This window comes from Typha angustifolia, chromosome 13 (assembly GCF_048772165.1).
Source record: "Typha angustifolia cultivar Huaian chromosome 13, ASM4877216v1, whole genome shotgun sequence".
NCBI classification, from domain to species: domain Eukaryota; kingdom Viridiplantae; phylum Streptophyta; class Magnoliopsida; order Poales; family Typhaceae; genus Typha; species Typha angustifolia.
Genome location: NC_133251.1, coordinates 7,684,234 through 7,702,524, shown reverse-complemented (window position 1 = coordinate 7,702,524; position 18,291 = coordinate 7,684,234). Strand labels below are relative to the sequence as shown.

The window sequence follows — 18,291 nt, the reverse complement described above, 5'->3', positions numbered from 1 at the left end:
CTTGGGTTCAGACTGAAACCTAGCACACACATCGACACTAAATGCAATGTTAGGTCTACTAGCCGTTAAGTACAAAAGGCTACCGATCATACTCCTATATACTGTCTGATCAACACTTTTTCTTGACATGTCCTTACCTAGTTTGGTAGTTGTACTCATAGGAGTTGTAGCATGTTTTGCATTTTCTAAACCAAATTTAGTCACAAGATCCTTAGCATACTTGGTTTGAGCGATAAAAATCCCTCTCTCCAATTGAGTAATTTGAAGACCTAAAAAGAACTTCAACTCACCCATCATACTCATCTCAAAATGACTGTGCATGAGATCAGCAAACTCCTTAGCTAATAATTGACTCGTCGCCCCGAAGACAATGTCATCCATATATATTTGTGCCACAACTAAACTCTTGTTTTCACGTCTAATGAATAATGTCTTGTCCACTCCCCCTCGAGTGAACCCCGCATCCACTAAAAAGGTGGTCAACTTCTCATACCAAGCTCTTGGAGCTTGTTTTAGCCCGTAAAGAGCCTTTTTCAATTTAAAAACATGAGAAGGAAATTTTTGATCTTCGAAACCCTTAGGTTGTTCCACATAAACATCTTTATTCAGGATATCATTTAAGAAAGCACTTTTAACATCCATTTGAAACAATTTAAATTTTTAATGACAAGCAATGGCAAGCAGTATACGAATAGACTCTAATCTAGCAACAGGAGCAAATGTCTCATCAAAATCTATACCCTCAACCTGAGTGTATCCCTGTGCTACTAGTCTGGCTTTATTTCGAACTATAGTTCCATGTTCATCACTTTTATTTTTGTAAATCCATTTTGTTCCAATAACGTTCACATTTTTAGGTCTAGGAACTAAATACCAAATATCATTCCTAGAAAATTTCTCTAATTCCTCATGCATAGCATTTACCCAAGAATCGTCTAACAATGCTTCCTTCACATTTTTAGGTTCAAAAGAAGATGTATAACAAATAAATGATACCTCACTTTGGATTTGTCGTCTTGTCTTAATTGGTCCATTCACGTCTCCGATCACTTGTGACAGTGGATGATTTGATTTCACTCTAGCAGATGGTTCCGGTACGTTGCAGTCATTTTTGTTCATTTCAACTTTGTCCTCGTCCTGATTCTCAATTTCCAGATCAAGCTCCTTTCCTATTTCTTCGTAATATGTATCTGCAGAAACAGAAATAGAAGTAGCTTTAGTTAAGTCAGTCGAGGATTCATCTATCATAACATTAGCAGATTCCATAATAGTAGAAGTTTCAAGGTTAAATACTTTATAGGCTCTACTATTATTCGAGTACCCCAAGAAGATGCCTTCGCTACTTCTAGTGTCAAATTTAGTTAAATATTCTCGATCACGCAAGATATAACATTTACTACCAAAAACTCGAAAATATTTAACACTAGGTTTCTTATCTTTCTAGATTTCATAAGCAGTCATATTTGTACCTGGTCTTAGATAAACACGATTTATTACATGTACCGCTGTATTGACCGCCTCTGCCCAAAACCTTTGAGTAACCTTTTTAGCATGAAGCATAACCATAGCCATTTCCTACACAACTCGATTTTTTCTTTCAACAATCCCGTTCTGTTGTGGAGTTATAGGAGCTGAAAACTCATGTTGAATACCAAGAGAATCGCAAAATATAGAAAAATTTTCATTTTCAAATTCTCTACCATGATCAGAACGAATCCTAACTAGGGTTGTAGATTTTTCATTCTGCAATTTTAAGCATAGTGATTTAAAAACTTCAAAGGTTTCAGACTTCTCATGTAGAAAGGCAACCCAGGTATATCTGGAGTAATCATCGACCATTAAGAATATATAGCGTTTACCTCCAAGACTTTCAGTTTTTGTTGGACCCATCAAGTCCATGTGAACTAATTGTAACACACGGTCAGTGGTAGCTGTATTTACCTTCTTGTGTGAGATACGAATTTGTTTTCCAATTTGACACGAACCGCACATTCTTTTTGACATTTCTTTTATCTTAGGTATTCCTCTTACCACTTTATGTTTGGACAGAGTAAATAATTCCTTGTGATTCACATGTCCAAGACGTTGATGCCAAAGATCTGCAATGTCGAAAGACGCACTGTTACATTTCAGTTTATGTGAAGTTCCAACGATATAGCAATTATCAGATGTTCTAGATCCATAACATATAACATTACCATCATGATCTAGAACAGTACAATCATTTTTAGAGAATTTTACCTCATAATCTTTATCACAAAATTGACTGATGCTTAGTAGATTTGCTTTCAAGCCCTTAACATAAAGAACATTTTCAAGACTAGGAATCCCTAGAGTACTTACCTTTCCTTTACCTATTACCTTTGATGAATTACCATCTCCGAATGTCACAACTCCCCCTTCATGTTTTTCAAGATTAGAAAATAACGACTTGTCACCCGACATATGTCTTGAACAGCCACTGTCTAAATACCATAAATCAGAATTTAAAGCTTTCAAGGCTGCATGCACAACATAACATTTCAAATCACTTTTCTTGACCCATATGGTTTTTGTTTTCATCCCATGAATGAAAGCAGTTCTAGGTTTTTGCAAAAATTTAAAATGAGGTCGAATATGCCCTAGAATGCCGCAATGATAACATGTCGGAACAAACCCTTTTCTACTCACCTTTTGTCGAGGAGTGTGACTAAAGTTTACCTTTGGTGCCGTCAAAGATTCATCAGTTTGTAGATTCAACTTCAATTTTGAAAGATTCATCCAAGATTGCTTTGAAAATACGATTGATGGCTTCAGGTATTCTTCCTTTTGTATACCTGCGGAAACAAAAACAGTTTTATTATTATTTGAATTACCAGTATATCCAACACCATACCTGTCTTTTCCAGAGATCTGAGCTTTTAGAATCTCGTCCAGTTTGTTCTTCCCTTTTAGAAATGTAACTTTCTTATGCAATCGCTCTAGTTCAATTTCATCAGCCTTCATTTTATTTTTCGCATTGTCAAGTTGTTCAGAAAGGTCTTTGACACGTTTAAACTCCAATTTGTACTTCTCCTCAAATTGAATTCTTTCTGGTTCAATTTCCTTGAGTCGTTGAAGTAGTCTAAGATTGCTTTTCTTGAGTTTAAACGACTCTAGGTACAAGTCATTATATGCCTTTTGAATTTCAGATTCATCTTCCTCAGCCGGTAGCATATCAAGATCATCTGTACTATCAGTATCATCAACAGAGTCAGTATTAAACAAAGAAGAGGCAAAGACTACAAAGTTTTCTTCGTCTTTTTCAGAATCATCATTAGATTCATCTGAATCATCCCAAGTAACTTTCATAGCTTTGCCCTTTCTCTTAAGACGATTAGGGCATTCTTGTGCGATGTGTCCAAAACCAGAACATTCAAAACATTGAACTTTATTTTCAGAATTCTTATTTTTCTGTTTGACATTTTTGTTGCTACCACCTGTATTCGAAGTCACAGTATTCTTCTTTTTCACAAAAGTTTTGTTTTTTTCAAACTTTTCAGTATTAAACTTGTTTGGCTTTCGAAAGAATTTATTGAACTTTTTGACAAACATAGCCAACATCTCAACATCTAAATCACCTTCATCTTCAAACTCCTCTAAATTTTGTTCAACAGTGGATAGAGCTATCCCTTTGGACTTCCTCGGTTTTAAAAGACTGGACTCAAATGTTTGTAGATTTCCTACCAATTGTTCAACTTTCATAGAGTCAATGTCCTTGCTTTCCTCAATAGCTATAACTTTCGCTTGAAACCTTTCTGGAAGAGACCTAAGGATCTTACGGACAATTCTATTTTCAGGAATTTTCTCTCCTAGGTTGAAACTGGAGTTGACTATATCACTTAACTTTGCATAGAACTCATCAAATGTTTCATTCTCCTCCATATGTAGGGTTTCAAAATTAGTAGTCAACCTCTGAAGTTTCGAAAGTTTTACAGCCATAGTACCTTCATGAGTTGTTTCTAAGATCATCCAGGCTTGTTTTGCTATTTCACAAGTAGATATTCTTCTAAATTCTTCCGAGGAAACACAACTAAAAATTGCATTTATTGCTTTGCTATTCCAGCCAACTTTTTCATAATCTGTTTTATCCCATGACTCAATCGGTTTCTCAACTAACTCATCATTCACCATGTACATTGGTGGACTCCAACCGTTCATAATGGCCATCCAAACTCTCTCATCTATAGACTTCAAATAAGCTCTCATTCTAGCTTTCCAATATCCATAATTTGATCCATCTAGAATAGGAGGTCTAATAGATGAGGGTCCATCTATATGAAAATCCATGCCTATTTGATCTCTCTCAAAGGGTGAGAGAACCCGCTCTGATACCAATTGAAAAACCCCTAGACACACGTATGTATCTAACCTCTAGGCAATGATATTTGTCATTCGCTTAAGTAAAAGTCGGAAAAATATTAAAAACGAAAATAGAGATGAACGCCAAGATTTTAACGTGGAAAACCCAAACGGGAAAAAACCACGGATCCAAACTCGGATCAAAACCAATCACTATGATAGTAGCAGTTACAAGACTGACTCACAAAACAACCCGTCGATCTAAACGACTTTGTTCCTCTCAGTCTTGATCGCTAGAACCCACGATTCACTGCTTCTTGTGATTGAAGTCCAATCTCAATAGCTCTCGAGATTGATCTTTCGTCTAGATAGCCCTTAAGACGAAAGATTAAGATTTGTAGATGCGAAGGGCCTTGTTTATTGAAGAACCGATGTAGCCTCCAAAAAGTCTCCTTGAATAATCTTCTTCAACTGCCCTAGGTTAGGGCAACACTATCCTTATATATGATCTCCAAGATAGAGCCAAATCTAAGTCATATTCGTACTCACGAAAATCCAATAAATTGCAAACTTCATAGGTGCGTTCGAACGCGGCCCGAGTGCGTTCGAACGGCCTAACTTAATCTCAGGTGCGTTCGAACGGGCCCAAGTGCGTTCAAACGCGACAGCTTGAATTCTTCAGCTTGCGTTCGAACGCGTTTGTGAACGCTGCTCTCGGTCTGTGTGAACGCAGTAGCCGCGTTCGAACGCGTTTGTGAACGCGGCTCTCTGTCTGTGTGAACGCAGTGCCCGCGTTCGAACGCACTTGTGAACGCGGCTCTCTGTCTGTGTGAACGCAGATTTCGCGTTCGAACGCGTTTGTGAACGCGGTGAGAACGCGATGGCTTTTCTCCAATGATCTTGCAATTCTTCACACCAGTGATATTCTAGACTTGTGTAAAGCTCAAATACATGAAAAAATACACTTAGAATATTTTGTACAAAATTGCCAACAAATAAAAAACCTAACAATTCGTGTTTATATTATATTTGAAGAATTGAGAATTTTGGTGATTGAGAAAATTGATACTTGAGATTCAGAATGAATCAGTATAGTTGAATACTGATAAAAGTGAGATCTGAAACCCAATTTTACTTTCAAGAAGATAAGTCCAAGGAAAAAATTCTTGGAATGTAACGTTGCGACGTGCTACCAAGTGACTCTGGCGGGATTAGGGAAAAGATTCTTGGATTTTCGTCCCGGTGACCTTAATCTTTCTCAACGGCTAGTGGAAAAGTCAGTAGGGCACTGCAGAGTACCTACTGTGACCCTAGACGGATCGACTATCTAGAAAAGTCCCGGGCGCCATCCCGATGGTGATTAGATAGTACGATGTGGCCACGGGTCAGAGTACCCATTAATGAGACAATATGACATTTTATCAGTTTTGGCGGGTTTCCATGATAGTACACTTTTGACAGATATCGACTGTTTTTATATTGATTTATTTAAATTAAGATATTATGAATGATTTATGATTCGATTCCCATGATAGTACATTTTAGTAGAGATTGATTTGTTTTATATTAATTTATTTAAATTGAGATATTATAAGTGATTTATGATTTGATTTCCATGATAATACACTTTAGTGGAGATTCGTTTTATGCTGATTTATTCGGATTGTGTTAATATGAATGATTTATGATTTGATTTCTATGAAAATATACTTTTGGCGGAGATTGATTCGTTTGATATTAATTTATTCAAAATTTGTTAATATAAATAATTTATGATGCCAATTTAATGTATATATGGATTTTGAAATTTAATATAAGAGACAAGAAAATTATTTATTTTTCAAGACGGCTTATATATTATTATTATGATTCTTTTCCTGCTACTATATGTATCACATGTTAATATTTGTCATTAGACATATTTTTAGTAGAGTGGGTTACTTGCGTCTAGCTCATGAGCACTTATTATTTTGCAGGAATTTAAGAAGCCGTTTAGTGAGAACTCTGAAGACTGAGTATCATTTTCGCTGTGTCAATCTATTTTAGGCTTTCGTGTATTCTCCGGGTTTTATCCTAGAGATTCACGGCCATCATGTTCCCGGATCGGGGCGTGATACTACTTGTTGCAGATAGGACTCACAAAACCTGAGACATCCTCAAGCTTAGGTATAGCTCCAGAGTTACTCTAATTGCTAACTGATTTTTTTGGTTTATTTGAAGAACCAAGGGGATTGCCATCGACCATAAATTCAAATCATCGCATAGAGATTATGCTCGAGGCCGAGCTAGCTAATGTGTGACCTTATAGGTACCCGCATGTCCAAAGAAGAGATCACAATGTTGGTGGCAGAGATGATGAAGCAAGACATAATACAACCAAGCTAGCTGCGTGCCAATTTGTGCCATGTGAAGCTTTTATTTTAAATTTTTTCTATTTTCATTAATCATTATCAAATCAATTGATCAGTTGATCATTTAGAAATAAAATCGATGATAATGAGACTAGAGATGATAATGATGATGGTGATAATAACAAGACTCAATCTATGATGATGGTGATAATGATGATGGTGATAATAATGAGACATGCGTTCCTGTTACATAACCTTTTTAGAGGTATTATTTTTATAAAGGACTTGAGTTTGTAGGTAATAGAACATTAAGAGAGGTGCACCCACAGGATGATATGAGTTTATCATAATTACAATCATATTAATCAACTCACTAGAGGCAGAACACCTGTATTATACTCTATATCCATAATCTATATATGTTTATGCTGTATTTGTACCTGTTCGGTGCCATTCATTCCTATATATGTTTAATGTCCATATTATATCGTAGGAAAATTATAAAATTTCTATTTGTATGAAGACTATGTGAGACATTACAATAGGCAATACTATCAGTGAATGAGTTCTGAAGAATATCAACAATATTTAATACAATATTCTCGTGTTATTCTTGTGCTGGCAAATGAAATTTTGATCCTTATCATTTTATGTTCAAATAGATATTAATTTTAATTATTAAACTATTATCAATTAATGTATGTCTTCAATTATATTATTGAGTATTCAATTATATTATAGAGTGTTCAATTGTTAATATTAGTTTTAATGAATGTCTTTAATCATAGTGTGTATTGAATAATATTTATATTTAATTGTTGTTTTATTTATAAAGATAATGGTAACCCTACCATTTAGTTCATTTTTATTTATTAATTTCATAGTAATAGAAATACATGTCCTATCGAGATAGAATTTATAACTTACTATCCTCTTGCCTAATAAGCAAATTAGACCTAGTGCTAAGGTAGTTTGGCTAATAGCAGGTCAAGAAATATTGAATAGTGATATGGGAGGGGGTTTCTGAGGAATACAAATAATTTCTAGTTTTTTTTTCCTAAAATAGGTTATTTACAAAAATAATAAAAAAATAAAGCATTATAATGTAGGTTCTAAACTTTTAATATATATATTTAAATAAAAAACCAAATATTGACATATCAAAGACTCAAAAACATATTTAATATCTTAAAATTTTTATTAAAAATATTATAAATACGTGCTAGTAGCACGTAGGGGTGTTCCACTAGCACGGTGGAGCATGTTGAGGTATGCCAATGGTGGCAGGGCAAGGCATGTGTCAGAACTAGAAAAAAAAATTATTTGGGGGTTGAGAGAGGAGGGTGCACGTGCTCTGCACGTGCAGCCCCTCCCCTCTCCCTCTCCGGCACGCAACGAAGCACGAAAAAGAGGGGATTTCATCTAATCCGAATAGGATTAGATTTGATCCTCTTATAATCTATAAATTTAACCTTAATCCTCTCTCTCTCCTCAACACCCCCCCAAGCTTTCTTCTCCTCCACCGTTTTCTTTCTTTTCTCACCGTCGGAGTTGTCGTTGTGGGATCGGATCGTCGGAGCATCGCCGGAGGAAATTGGGACCACCACACTCCTCCCCGGTGAGCCCTCTCTCATCCCTTTAGTTTAATTTAAATTTAAAAAGATAGATTAGAAATACCTAATTCGTGGAATTCGGCCTCGTTGGCAAATCAAGCCGGCCGGCGGCTTCGGGTCGCAACCGCTTCGTCACCGGAAGCTTTATGCTCCAAGCCAGTGTCGGTGATGTCTTCTAAGGAGCCCTCGTGGCCCCAATCGCCATCAGCCTCGGCGTGGGCCATCGGTGGTGACTTCTCCACCTCGTGAGGATGAAGAGAGAGAGAGAGCCGGTTGTGACCCGCCGCTGGCAGAGTCATCGGCGACCACTCTCTCTGATTTTCTTCCCTTCCTCGTGTCGAACGCGAGAAGGGAGAAAAAGGGGTGGGTTGGGCTCGGGTTTAACCCGAGCCAACCCCTTTTTCTTTTAATTTGGGTTTGGGTTCGGGTGTGGATTTCGAATCCACAGACCCGACCCGAACCAATTGATTGGATGGGCTGCGGGCTAAACCGTAGCCCAATCCATTTTCTCGGCTGGGCCTTAGCCCAGCCCAATTAGTTCTCTTGAATTAGCTTCTTTTTGGAATGGGCCGGGCCAATAGTAGCCCAGCCCAATTCAATGGGTAAAGTTAAACCCATTTTAGTTCTTTTTGGTTTTTAAATTTTAGAAATATTGCTATTATTCAAATTAAAAATTTGGTTATTATTTATTATTTATGGTGGCGATTTTTAGTACGTGAACTAGAGATTTGAGATTTCAGTTGTCTTGCCTAGACTCAGGTGAGTGGGTTCACTCATATTTATTTTATTATATTTCGTATCTTTGGCAGACCATATAAATTTTCTATGTGCAAATTATTTATTTCACCCTTGTAAAAATTTAATTGTTGCAATTTCTGTGTGCAAATCTATTTATTTCATCCGTACGTGCAAAAATTTAATTGTGATATTTTCTGTGTGCATTTAATTATTATACTCAATGCATTACCATACTTAGTGCAAATATTGAAATTTGTGAAAAGAAAAAATGAGACTAGTATTGGTACGACTTAGAGAACAGTTCCGGTATAAATCGCTTGCGATTTTTCGTGGTGACTCAAGTCTATCTAGAAGTCTAGGGGAAAGCCCTAAATTAGATCATTGCGGTGACTTTCTTAGGTGACTCTGGTGGGGTTAGGAAACAGTTCTAGGATGAATTTCCTAGGTGACTCTAACTTCTCTCAACGGTTAGAGGAAAAGACAGAGTGTGTTGATCACAAGGTGATACCCTCTGATGACCCTAACCGGATCAACTATAAAGAAAAGTCCCGAGCGTCATCTCGAAGTGACTTCTAGTTGATGTGGATCTACAGGGTTTAGACCCATTGAGACATATGACAGTATAAATATCAAAAGATGTTAATATGTTGAAAACGTGCAAGGTTACAAGTTGTGATATCTCTCTATTGTTATCATTGTTATTATTTAGAGAGCATGCCTATTGCATATTATTATAGATATTGTTGCTTTTAGTTTAATTTATTCAGCATTAATATGATTTAAAATTTATTTAGTTTTCAAGTGGATTCCACTCACTGAGCTATAGTTGTTAGCTCATGGGTTCTATTGTTTTTTGTGTATTTGTTTATCTATTTCAGGTAATAGTCAGCGGGGCGACTGAGCGAGATGTACCCGAAGTCCACCTCCACTTAGGATTCATCTATTTACCTTTTCGCTCTTTTAGATTTTATGCTTTAAATTAGAAGTTTTATTCATTTAGTTTAGAGACTCAAAAACATTAACATTATTTTATCTTTATTGCAATTAGTTCTAAAATTTAATAAAGCACATTCTCATTTTATTTATTTATTTTGCCATCATACACGTAGAGAGTATTAATAAGGCTTCGTGCATCTCAAGCATATTGAGATACATGGCCGGTCATGATTCCTATTTTGGGTCGTGACAGCGCGTGCCCTATCTAGGTCCAATTCTATCACCACCATATCGATCTCCATTCCACCATCCATTCCGATAGATTTGACCGTCATCCTGAATCTATCAACCCTCCAAAGCTATTTGTCGATCCAACTATTGAATCTCAAGTATCCTCTTAATCTAGAAGGTTCACTGTAGACCTTTTACCTCAGAATCGGATCTCATAACCCAGATTATTGTTGATCTCGTGTGGATCGTGAGAGCTGGTAGACACCTTCGGATTGTCGATCGGGAGGGGTGCCTATTACCACTATCATTGTAGATTATTAAAAATGGCTTCCAAATAAATAATATTTTAAAGAGAGATAAGTCATCCACATGAATTATATTTCAGAAATCTAAGAAAGATTTAGTTTTGGTTTTTCATCAAACTATATAGTGGTAATAAAATTATAGACACATTTGAATAGCAATGAGTGCTAAATCTTAGAACTTGATCTTTTTGTTCCAATATTTTATTTGCAGGTTGCTTCAATATGAAAGATTAAAACAATAGCAAAAGCCAATTTTCTTACTGACGATGAAGGAGAATGGAGGAATCCGAAAATAGAAAAGATCGAGCCATAGAGGCCTTGGTGGGGCATATTTGAAGTTCTTGTCATCAGAGAGAAAGAGATTAAGATTGTGGAGAAGAAATAAGAGGTTTTGGAAAGGTAGAAAATTTTAGTTTCTTGCCACTAAATTAGAAATTTTGTTGGAGAAGATGAATTGAGAAAAAAATTCAAGATCTATTAACATATAATTCCAAAGAAGGGAGAGATGTAGAAAAAAATAATTATTTATACTTTATTAATATTATAAGACCTCTGTGCATTTAATGAAATGAGATATTCTTAAATTTGGTGCAAGTACTATTTTGGCTTTTAAAAAAAATTTGGGTGAAACGACAAAGTAAAAGTAGAAAGGGTAAGGATGCAAAAATATAAATTATATTGGTTTATAGTGCAAATTGCTCAATAAGTATTGTTGAGGGATTTATGAATGACAATATTATTTGTCTAGGTATAGCTTGTTATCCCTTTCTCTATTTATCTATTCTCTATGCTTCTCAACATCTTCTACCCTTTCTACTCTCGCTAATTCTTCGATGTAGAGGTCCTCCATTACATACTAGGACTCCTTTGTCTTGCATTATCTTTTCTCATATGTGGCCTATATTCCTTGTTAAAGACATGGTATACATTGTGGCATATTATTTAAAGGCTTAAGCTTTTAGGTCAACTAGCAAACTAGTAGCTCCATTTTTTCTAGAGTTCATGTGTGTGGTATGGTGGGTCGCATATTCTATTATCAATCATCTATCTACATGTAGTATTAGGGACTGCACGTGAGAGGGCATGTTAAAAGCATAATATATATTATTGATCTATTACCTAATAACTTATTTTTTGGGCTAACTGGTTGTCTAACAGTTTTATTTGACAAGACATTTTTCTCGAACAGCTGATAAGCTTTACAAAATGTTGAAAGCAACTTGTTTTCTTTCAAATGGAGTAAAGCTTATCATCCCAGGTCAAAACAATTTATTTGATAAGATCCTCCTTTTTACATCCCCATGTCCTTATCATGTGGTGTGGTGACATGGCATCGTTAATGCTACCACTATTTGTTATCCTGAAACCTCCTTATCCTTTACTGTACCTTAGTACACATTCTATTCTGGTATCCAACGATGGTTGTGCTAGCGGCACGTGCCGTGCTATGCCACCATTGGCATAGCATATGTTGTCTGGTATGCCCTTGGCACTACTCAGTGTGCTACTAGGCACATATTTAACATATTTTTAATAAAATTTTAGGATATTTATAGATGTTTTTAGGTATTTAACATGCCAATTTTTGGTTTTTAGTTTAAATATACATATATTAAAACCTACAGTATAGTGTTTTATTTTTAGATTATTTTTGTAAATGACCTATTTTATTAAAGATAAAGTAATAGTCAAATATAAATATTATTTAACACATAATATGATTAAATATATTCTTTAAAACTAATATTAATGATTGAACACTTATCATGGATAGTTGTGCCGATCGGCATGGGGCATGCTCATGGCATACCGGCATGTAGCACGAGGGGTGCCGCACGACACTCCTAATAGCTCTGTCGCTTGCCATCGACCCCATCATCGAATTTGCCGTCGCCTTTCGCTGCTCACTGTCGCTCATGCTTGCGCCGGATGCCCTAGCCTCTTGATCTTTCTTCCTTCCTCCCTCAGACTAGGGCAGCAACTCGGCGATGGCAAAGGTGAGTAGCCCCTTATTATTTTTTCTCCCTCTCTTACGGCATAGCCAGCAGGTGCCGCGACACGTGCTGTGCCATGTTGTGCCGATCGATGATCGGCATGGTCCGTGCCTGTGACATGACCATCGTTGTACTTTATAGTATGATTAAATGTTTCATAATATAATTAAACACATGATAACATTCAATAGATAATATTAATTAATAAAAAATAATAGTTCAATAATTAAAACTAATATCTAATAGAATGTAAAATAACTGGATGATTAAAGACCTCATGTAATGATGATTGTACATGAGGATCGATAGAAATAAAAAAAAATTTAAAAAAATCGCTCCACATTGGCACGAAGATCGGTACACCCTGTGCCAGGTGGGTGTGTGCCACTGGCACATTCCGTGCCAGGTGTTGTGCCACCACTAGCACGGCTATCCTTGCTTGTATCCATTTAAACATTTTACTTTCTATTCAAATAGAGTATCTCTTTCTCTTCTGAAGTTAGCCAATTAATATGCAAACAATGGTTGGAAAGACAAGTTCATCATGGTCCATTTTCCTCTATTCCATTTTACAGCAAGGCTCAAGTTATTTTAATATTTTTTTAACTTTCAATGTTACTTTGATTTTAATTTTGCAAAAGTCATTTATGTACTAATGTTCGCAAAACTCTTTGGTTGTTACTAGATCTGTCAAATCCTGGGGCTAACTGGTGTCGATCTATTCTGCCCATCTGATGTTGTTGAGAAAAGGGATATCCGCAGAGTCTGTATGTGTATTCGTTCACTATCAAAAAGAGCAAGGTTGAAGAACTTAAATGTGAGTTCCAAATAAAAGTACTGTTGTAGTAGTCTGTTCTAAATGTATGACGTTTTGCTGAAGTTGTTATACAGGACTTTCTTTTACCTGACCTGTTATTTGTCTTGCTTTGGTAGGTTCCAGACTTTGATGTAGTTACTTATACTATAGCCATGCCCACCGATATAGTTGGTGGTATCTGCAGGAACTTGGAGAAATCAAGCTGCAGTTCGTTAAGTTCCAATGGATACAGTTATTCTGTTAAATCAAGAGAAATATATTCGCAGGCAAGCTATAATATAATCTTTTAAAGCTTCTCTAATTCATTGGTGATCCTGGTTAGTAACTCATGCTTATTGCAAACCTTATAATTACTGTAGAGAAGTTTCAGTGGACACCATGATCATCAGTATGATTCACATTATGATTCTGATGAAGCAGAAAGCAGTTTTACAGAGTATCATATTCCACTTGCAAGTGCTTCATTGGAGTCTTCGAAGATGTTCAATATAGTTGGCATAAATCCGCATGAGGACACAGTTAGTGGAAAAGATTCTGCTTTCTACTGGTTACGTAGTCCCCCCCACATAGATATGGAAGACTCTAATGAAAATTGGCATACTATTGATCATGGTGAACCTATGTTTGTTGAATCAATGGATTTATCTAATGCAAGCCCTATCAAAACTGGTAACCATGATTCCACATTTGGAATTTATAAGAAAGAGTTCACACCTTCTATTAACACAGGAAAGATAATGTGGCCATTTAAGTGGCTTAAATATGATGAAAAAGTCAACAATGTTAAAGTAGACTCTCTGTATGCTGCTTCATCTTCTGAGGGTTGTAAGAATGATTTGGATACAGAATTGCTAGAAAATGCAGAAGAAAACTGCACATTTCCTACACAGTGCTTCCCTAATCATGAAATTTGCTTTACTGATTCTTGTACGACTCTTGCTAAGGCAGGACAGGGTACATCTAGACGTGGAGCAACTGAAGTAACATGCCACAATCCAGAAGAAAATGACAATGTGGAACAGGAAGACATGGTCTCCTTTGAGGAAATCCAACAAAATGGTTGCATATGGTCCTATACATCTCATGAAAGCATTCCGGCGTGCAGCAATATCTCAGGACTTGCAGAAATGGAAAATGAGGAAACCACTCCAAAAGCATATAATAATAATGGAGAAAACTTTTACAACAATTCCATGAGCAGTTATTCTGGAAATCAGCTGAATGAAAATGTTTTGTTTGAGGATTCCGCCGGCCATCTCTCAGGTTTCTCAGACTTTGTATTTCACTCAGGTGTCAATGGTAGTAAGCTTTGTTCTGGTTCTGAGGTGTTAAGTGGTTCATATAGTCTAGACATGGAAACTGCAGATTCAAATGGAGGAAAAATTATATTTGGACTGAAAAGGAAGTCGACTGGGCAGACTGTAAATTATGAAGTACCCTTTACTACCTCAAATTCTATATCAGAGAATGGATCAACAGGAATTACTGAAGATAAAGTTTATTGTAAAAGTCCTACAGAATTCCATTGTCTCAAAGAGATTGGATGTGATATCGAGGAAGGGATTAAAATAAGTATAGTTAACGGAGAAGAACATGATTACTTGACAACCAGAAGTTGCATTTTATGTGTTGAAGAGGAAGGCATGAAAAGCAGCTCTTTAAATTGGATTAGGTCATCTGTTACGCTTGGTTCAAGAGACTCTGTTGATTGGCAAGAAAATGGCTCTGTACTAACAAGACATTGCATGAAAAATGAATATATGAAATCAGCAACATGTGTATCATCAAGTGTGGACAGACAGCCATCTCGTCGTGGAATTATGAATGATCTACACTCAACCTGTTATTGTACCATGTCTGTACATCCAGATTTACAGAGTGACAAACAGGCTCAACAGCAAGAGTCTAGTAGCGTTTGTCATTATATGACCAGGAAGTATGAGACAGACAGTTCTTTCACTTCCAGTACACTATATGAATGCAGCAGCAGTGAGCCTAGAAATTCTTGCCTACCTGATATATGTTGCAGCCCTACTAATGCAACTTTGGTATCATCACTAAATCTAATCCCTGATAACCTCATAGCAGAGCAAGAAAGTTTTTTCACCCCTGATCTGGAGTTGGTTGATGAAAATAAGCAACCTGACAAGCTGACTGAATATGTAGATTGCACTACAGCTTCGAATACACTATTAGATGGAGAAAGTAATACAGATAGTCCTATGGATAGTCAAACACGAATAAGCAAGACTAATCTTAAATTAAATAGCATTGAGGGTCAAATTACTGTTTGTTATTTAAGCAGTGAATTTGAAGGAAATTTGGAAACTAAGTTGGATAACCAGAAACGTACCTTTTGTCATAGTCAATGTGCAGAAAGTGGTTTTCAGATAGAGCTTAATGAAAATATATCTAAGAGACAATGTGCACAGAAGTTTTCGAATAGGTATTCTGAGGAGAATTATTCCTTGAAGTCCAGAAAATGTGGCTCGACTTCAACTTTAGTTGGGAGGGAGAATGAAGATCAATGTTGCACAAGTCCTAAGACAGGAGATAAATTTAAGTTTCTCTTTACTAACTCAATGGAACATGGGGAACAAGTTCTTTTACCTAGAAAAGACACCATTAAGCAACCTTCAATAGTAGATAATGGAATGCTATCTGTTTCAATAGCAGATTCTTTCTTCCTTCAGCAGATGCATCAAGTAAACCAATGTGCATCAGGAAATGCACCCATTCCAGTGAGGAATTATGTTGAAGAAATATTGACTATACTAGCCCCTGAGTATAAAGACAAAAGAGTGCTTCATGGATTGCTAAGTTATGGAGCACTGGAAAGTTATGCAGAGTGTTCCCCTATTTGCTTAAGAAAAGTTCACAGAAGGGAATCTACAGGGATATATGATGTTGTTCAAAGGGGTGTTCAAGGTTTGGATTATGAGTTGATATCTAATAATGAATATCTCCATTATGACTTTGAGAGAAATACCAGAAATAGGATACAATTGAAGGATGACCACATGCACAACCAGGAATTGACTCTCGGACATATAGAAGAAGCTGAAGGAGATACGACCACAGAGCAACCTAATGAAGTAAGTGGACAATTTGCTCATCCCGTTGGAGGTTTTATTACAAGCATCAAGTGTGAATCTGCAGATGAAACTGAAAGGAGAAAGGTGAAGCTCTAAAATAGTTACCTCTCAATTTAAGCAGTCTTATCTATTTATATAAACGTAATCATCAAGTGTTTTTTTCATTTTTATGAGAGAAATGAGAACTTTATGGTGGCTAAACAATTAGGTGTTGCTAGGATTCGAATTTACAGTATATGTGAGGTGATTCGGGTCTGATCGAATCAATTCACGGGGACATTAGGCTCGATTAATCAAGTCTATTTATCTTTTAATTATTTTATGATGTAAGCTTTTTAGGCAAGTCTAATTTAGTCATATAAGCTATTAAGACAAGTCAAAATAAGTCTTGACAGCCCTTAAGGTAAATCTAATTAAGTAAGCCTTTAAAGCAAGTTTAATTAAATCATGTCCTTTGAGGTAAATTCTAATTTAAGTCGAGTCAATGTTTAGAGCTAGTTTTAGTGGGACTCGTTATAACCTACCTTTATATATAAAGGAGTTGGGCTCCTTGTTAAGCATTCAAGCACTAAGAAAGTATTCTAGCTTTGAGTTTATTTTAGGAGTAAGAGTAAGATAACCTAAGAGTAGAAATAAATTAATCTTCCTTTATCACCGCCATCGCTGCCCATCATCTTCCTAACCATCACCACCACCATCATCCCTCCTTCCATCTTCTCCATCTATCGTCATTCACCCTAATTAAAGCATACACTCCCTTCTTGCGGATCATCTCTAGTCGGTCCGTAACACTATGTTAAACAATTGTACATTTTGTTGCTGTCATCTAGGATGTAGAAGAACATGGAGATGAGCCGACGACTTCAAATAATTCAACTCGGCAGGAGAGAGGAGATAACAACAGCAAGTTACACAATCCAGTCAAAAAATTGCTGAAATCAGTTGCTAGTGGAATTACAATAGTTGCGGCACTGTTTGTTTTCCTTCATCTCAGGTATGATCCAAAGATTAACCTGCACAAATTTATGTCTGTTAGTCATTTTCTTCAATGATTATTTACTGTGCAGAAAAATAAGTAAGGAGAAGAATTGCAGAAAAGTTGTGCCTTTGCAAGCTCATAAATCAAGCAAGGAAGACTCCAGACATAGGAAGGTACAGATGGGGAAGTCAGATGCTCTATACCCCAGAGAGTGGCTAAACTTTTAGGTGAACTATTTCATGCTTCGAAGAAGTTAAGAATGGAGAAATTAAAATATCTATACCCAGAAGAATCATTTCCCTATGAATCTTTTCATTCTTCTTTCAGCCATTACTCCTAAATTTTCAGGTTACAAGAACCTTGTAGGATTTTAGCTATCAACATCTTCCAAGTTACACTTGTATGCTGCCACAAGGCGGAAGTTTTCTATCTACAGGGATTATGTACATGCTTCTATAGGAACGCCAAATTATTCATTAATCTTGTATATAGCCTCCTTGAGAAGGAAAGAACAATAAAGTACCAAGCAATGAAATAATACTCCTTTTAGTTTACATGGTTGATAGTGAAATTTTATAGAAAGTGTAGCTATTTTGAAATGCCCCCATTTAGTGTATTATCATATAATATATTTTATTGATAGGGTTATTTCATTTTATTTGTTTTATTATTTTAAATATATTATAACTAATACATCTCATAGGAGTCATATAATATTGACATAGAAAATAACCAATGTTATTACTTTATCTAAGGTAATAATTACTTTGTGCTAAGTCTTAAAATGCACCTCAAGTTATCCTTAAAAAGTCTTTCGCACAAACCAAATGAAGTCTTATGAGTAGAATGTTTGAAACTTTATTTTATTGACAATTAAGTGAACAAAACTTATTTTATTTGTATTGATAAATT

At 36.0% G+C, this 18,291-nt stretch overlaps 1 protein-coding gene across 3 annotated transcripts in view; it reads left to right on the top strand.

Annotated features, from left to right (window-relative positions):
- Positions 1–17,942, top strand: part of LOC140773819 (uncharacterized) — a 42,459-nt gene extending 24,517 nt beyond the window's left edge. The window contains exons 2-7 of one of the 3 annotated variants that reach the window (XM_073116577.1): positions 10,706–10,893; positions 13,174–13,305; positions 13,422–13,571; positions 13,665–16,484; positions 17,231–17,394; positions 17,468–17,942. In XM_073116577.1, coding sequence (XP_072972678.1) covers positions 13,258–13,305; positions 13,422–13,571; positions 13,665–16,484; positions 17,231–17,394; positions 17,468–17,606 — 3,321 coding nt within the window. In that variant the 5' untranslated portion in view covers positions 10,706–10,893; positions 13,174–13,257 and the 3' untranslated portion in view covers positions 17,607–17,942. Of the gene's footprint in view, positions 1–6,296; positions 6,487–10,705; positions 10,894–13,173; positions 13,306–13,421; positions 13,572–13,664; positions 16,485–17,230; positions 17,395–17,467 lie in introns of all 3 variants that reach the window. The other 2 variants (XM_073116578.1, XM_073116576.1) reach the window with 2 other exon arrangements.
- Positions 17,943–18,291: the final 349 nt, after the last annotated feature.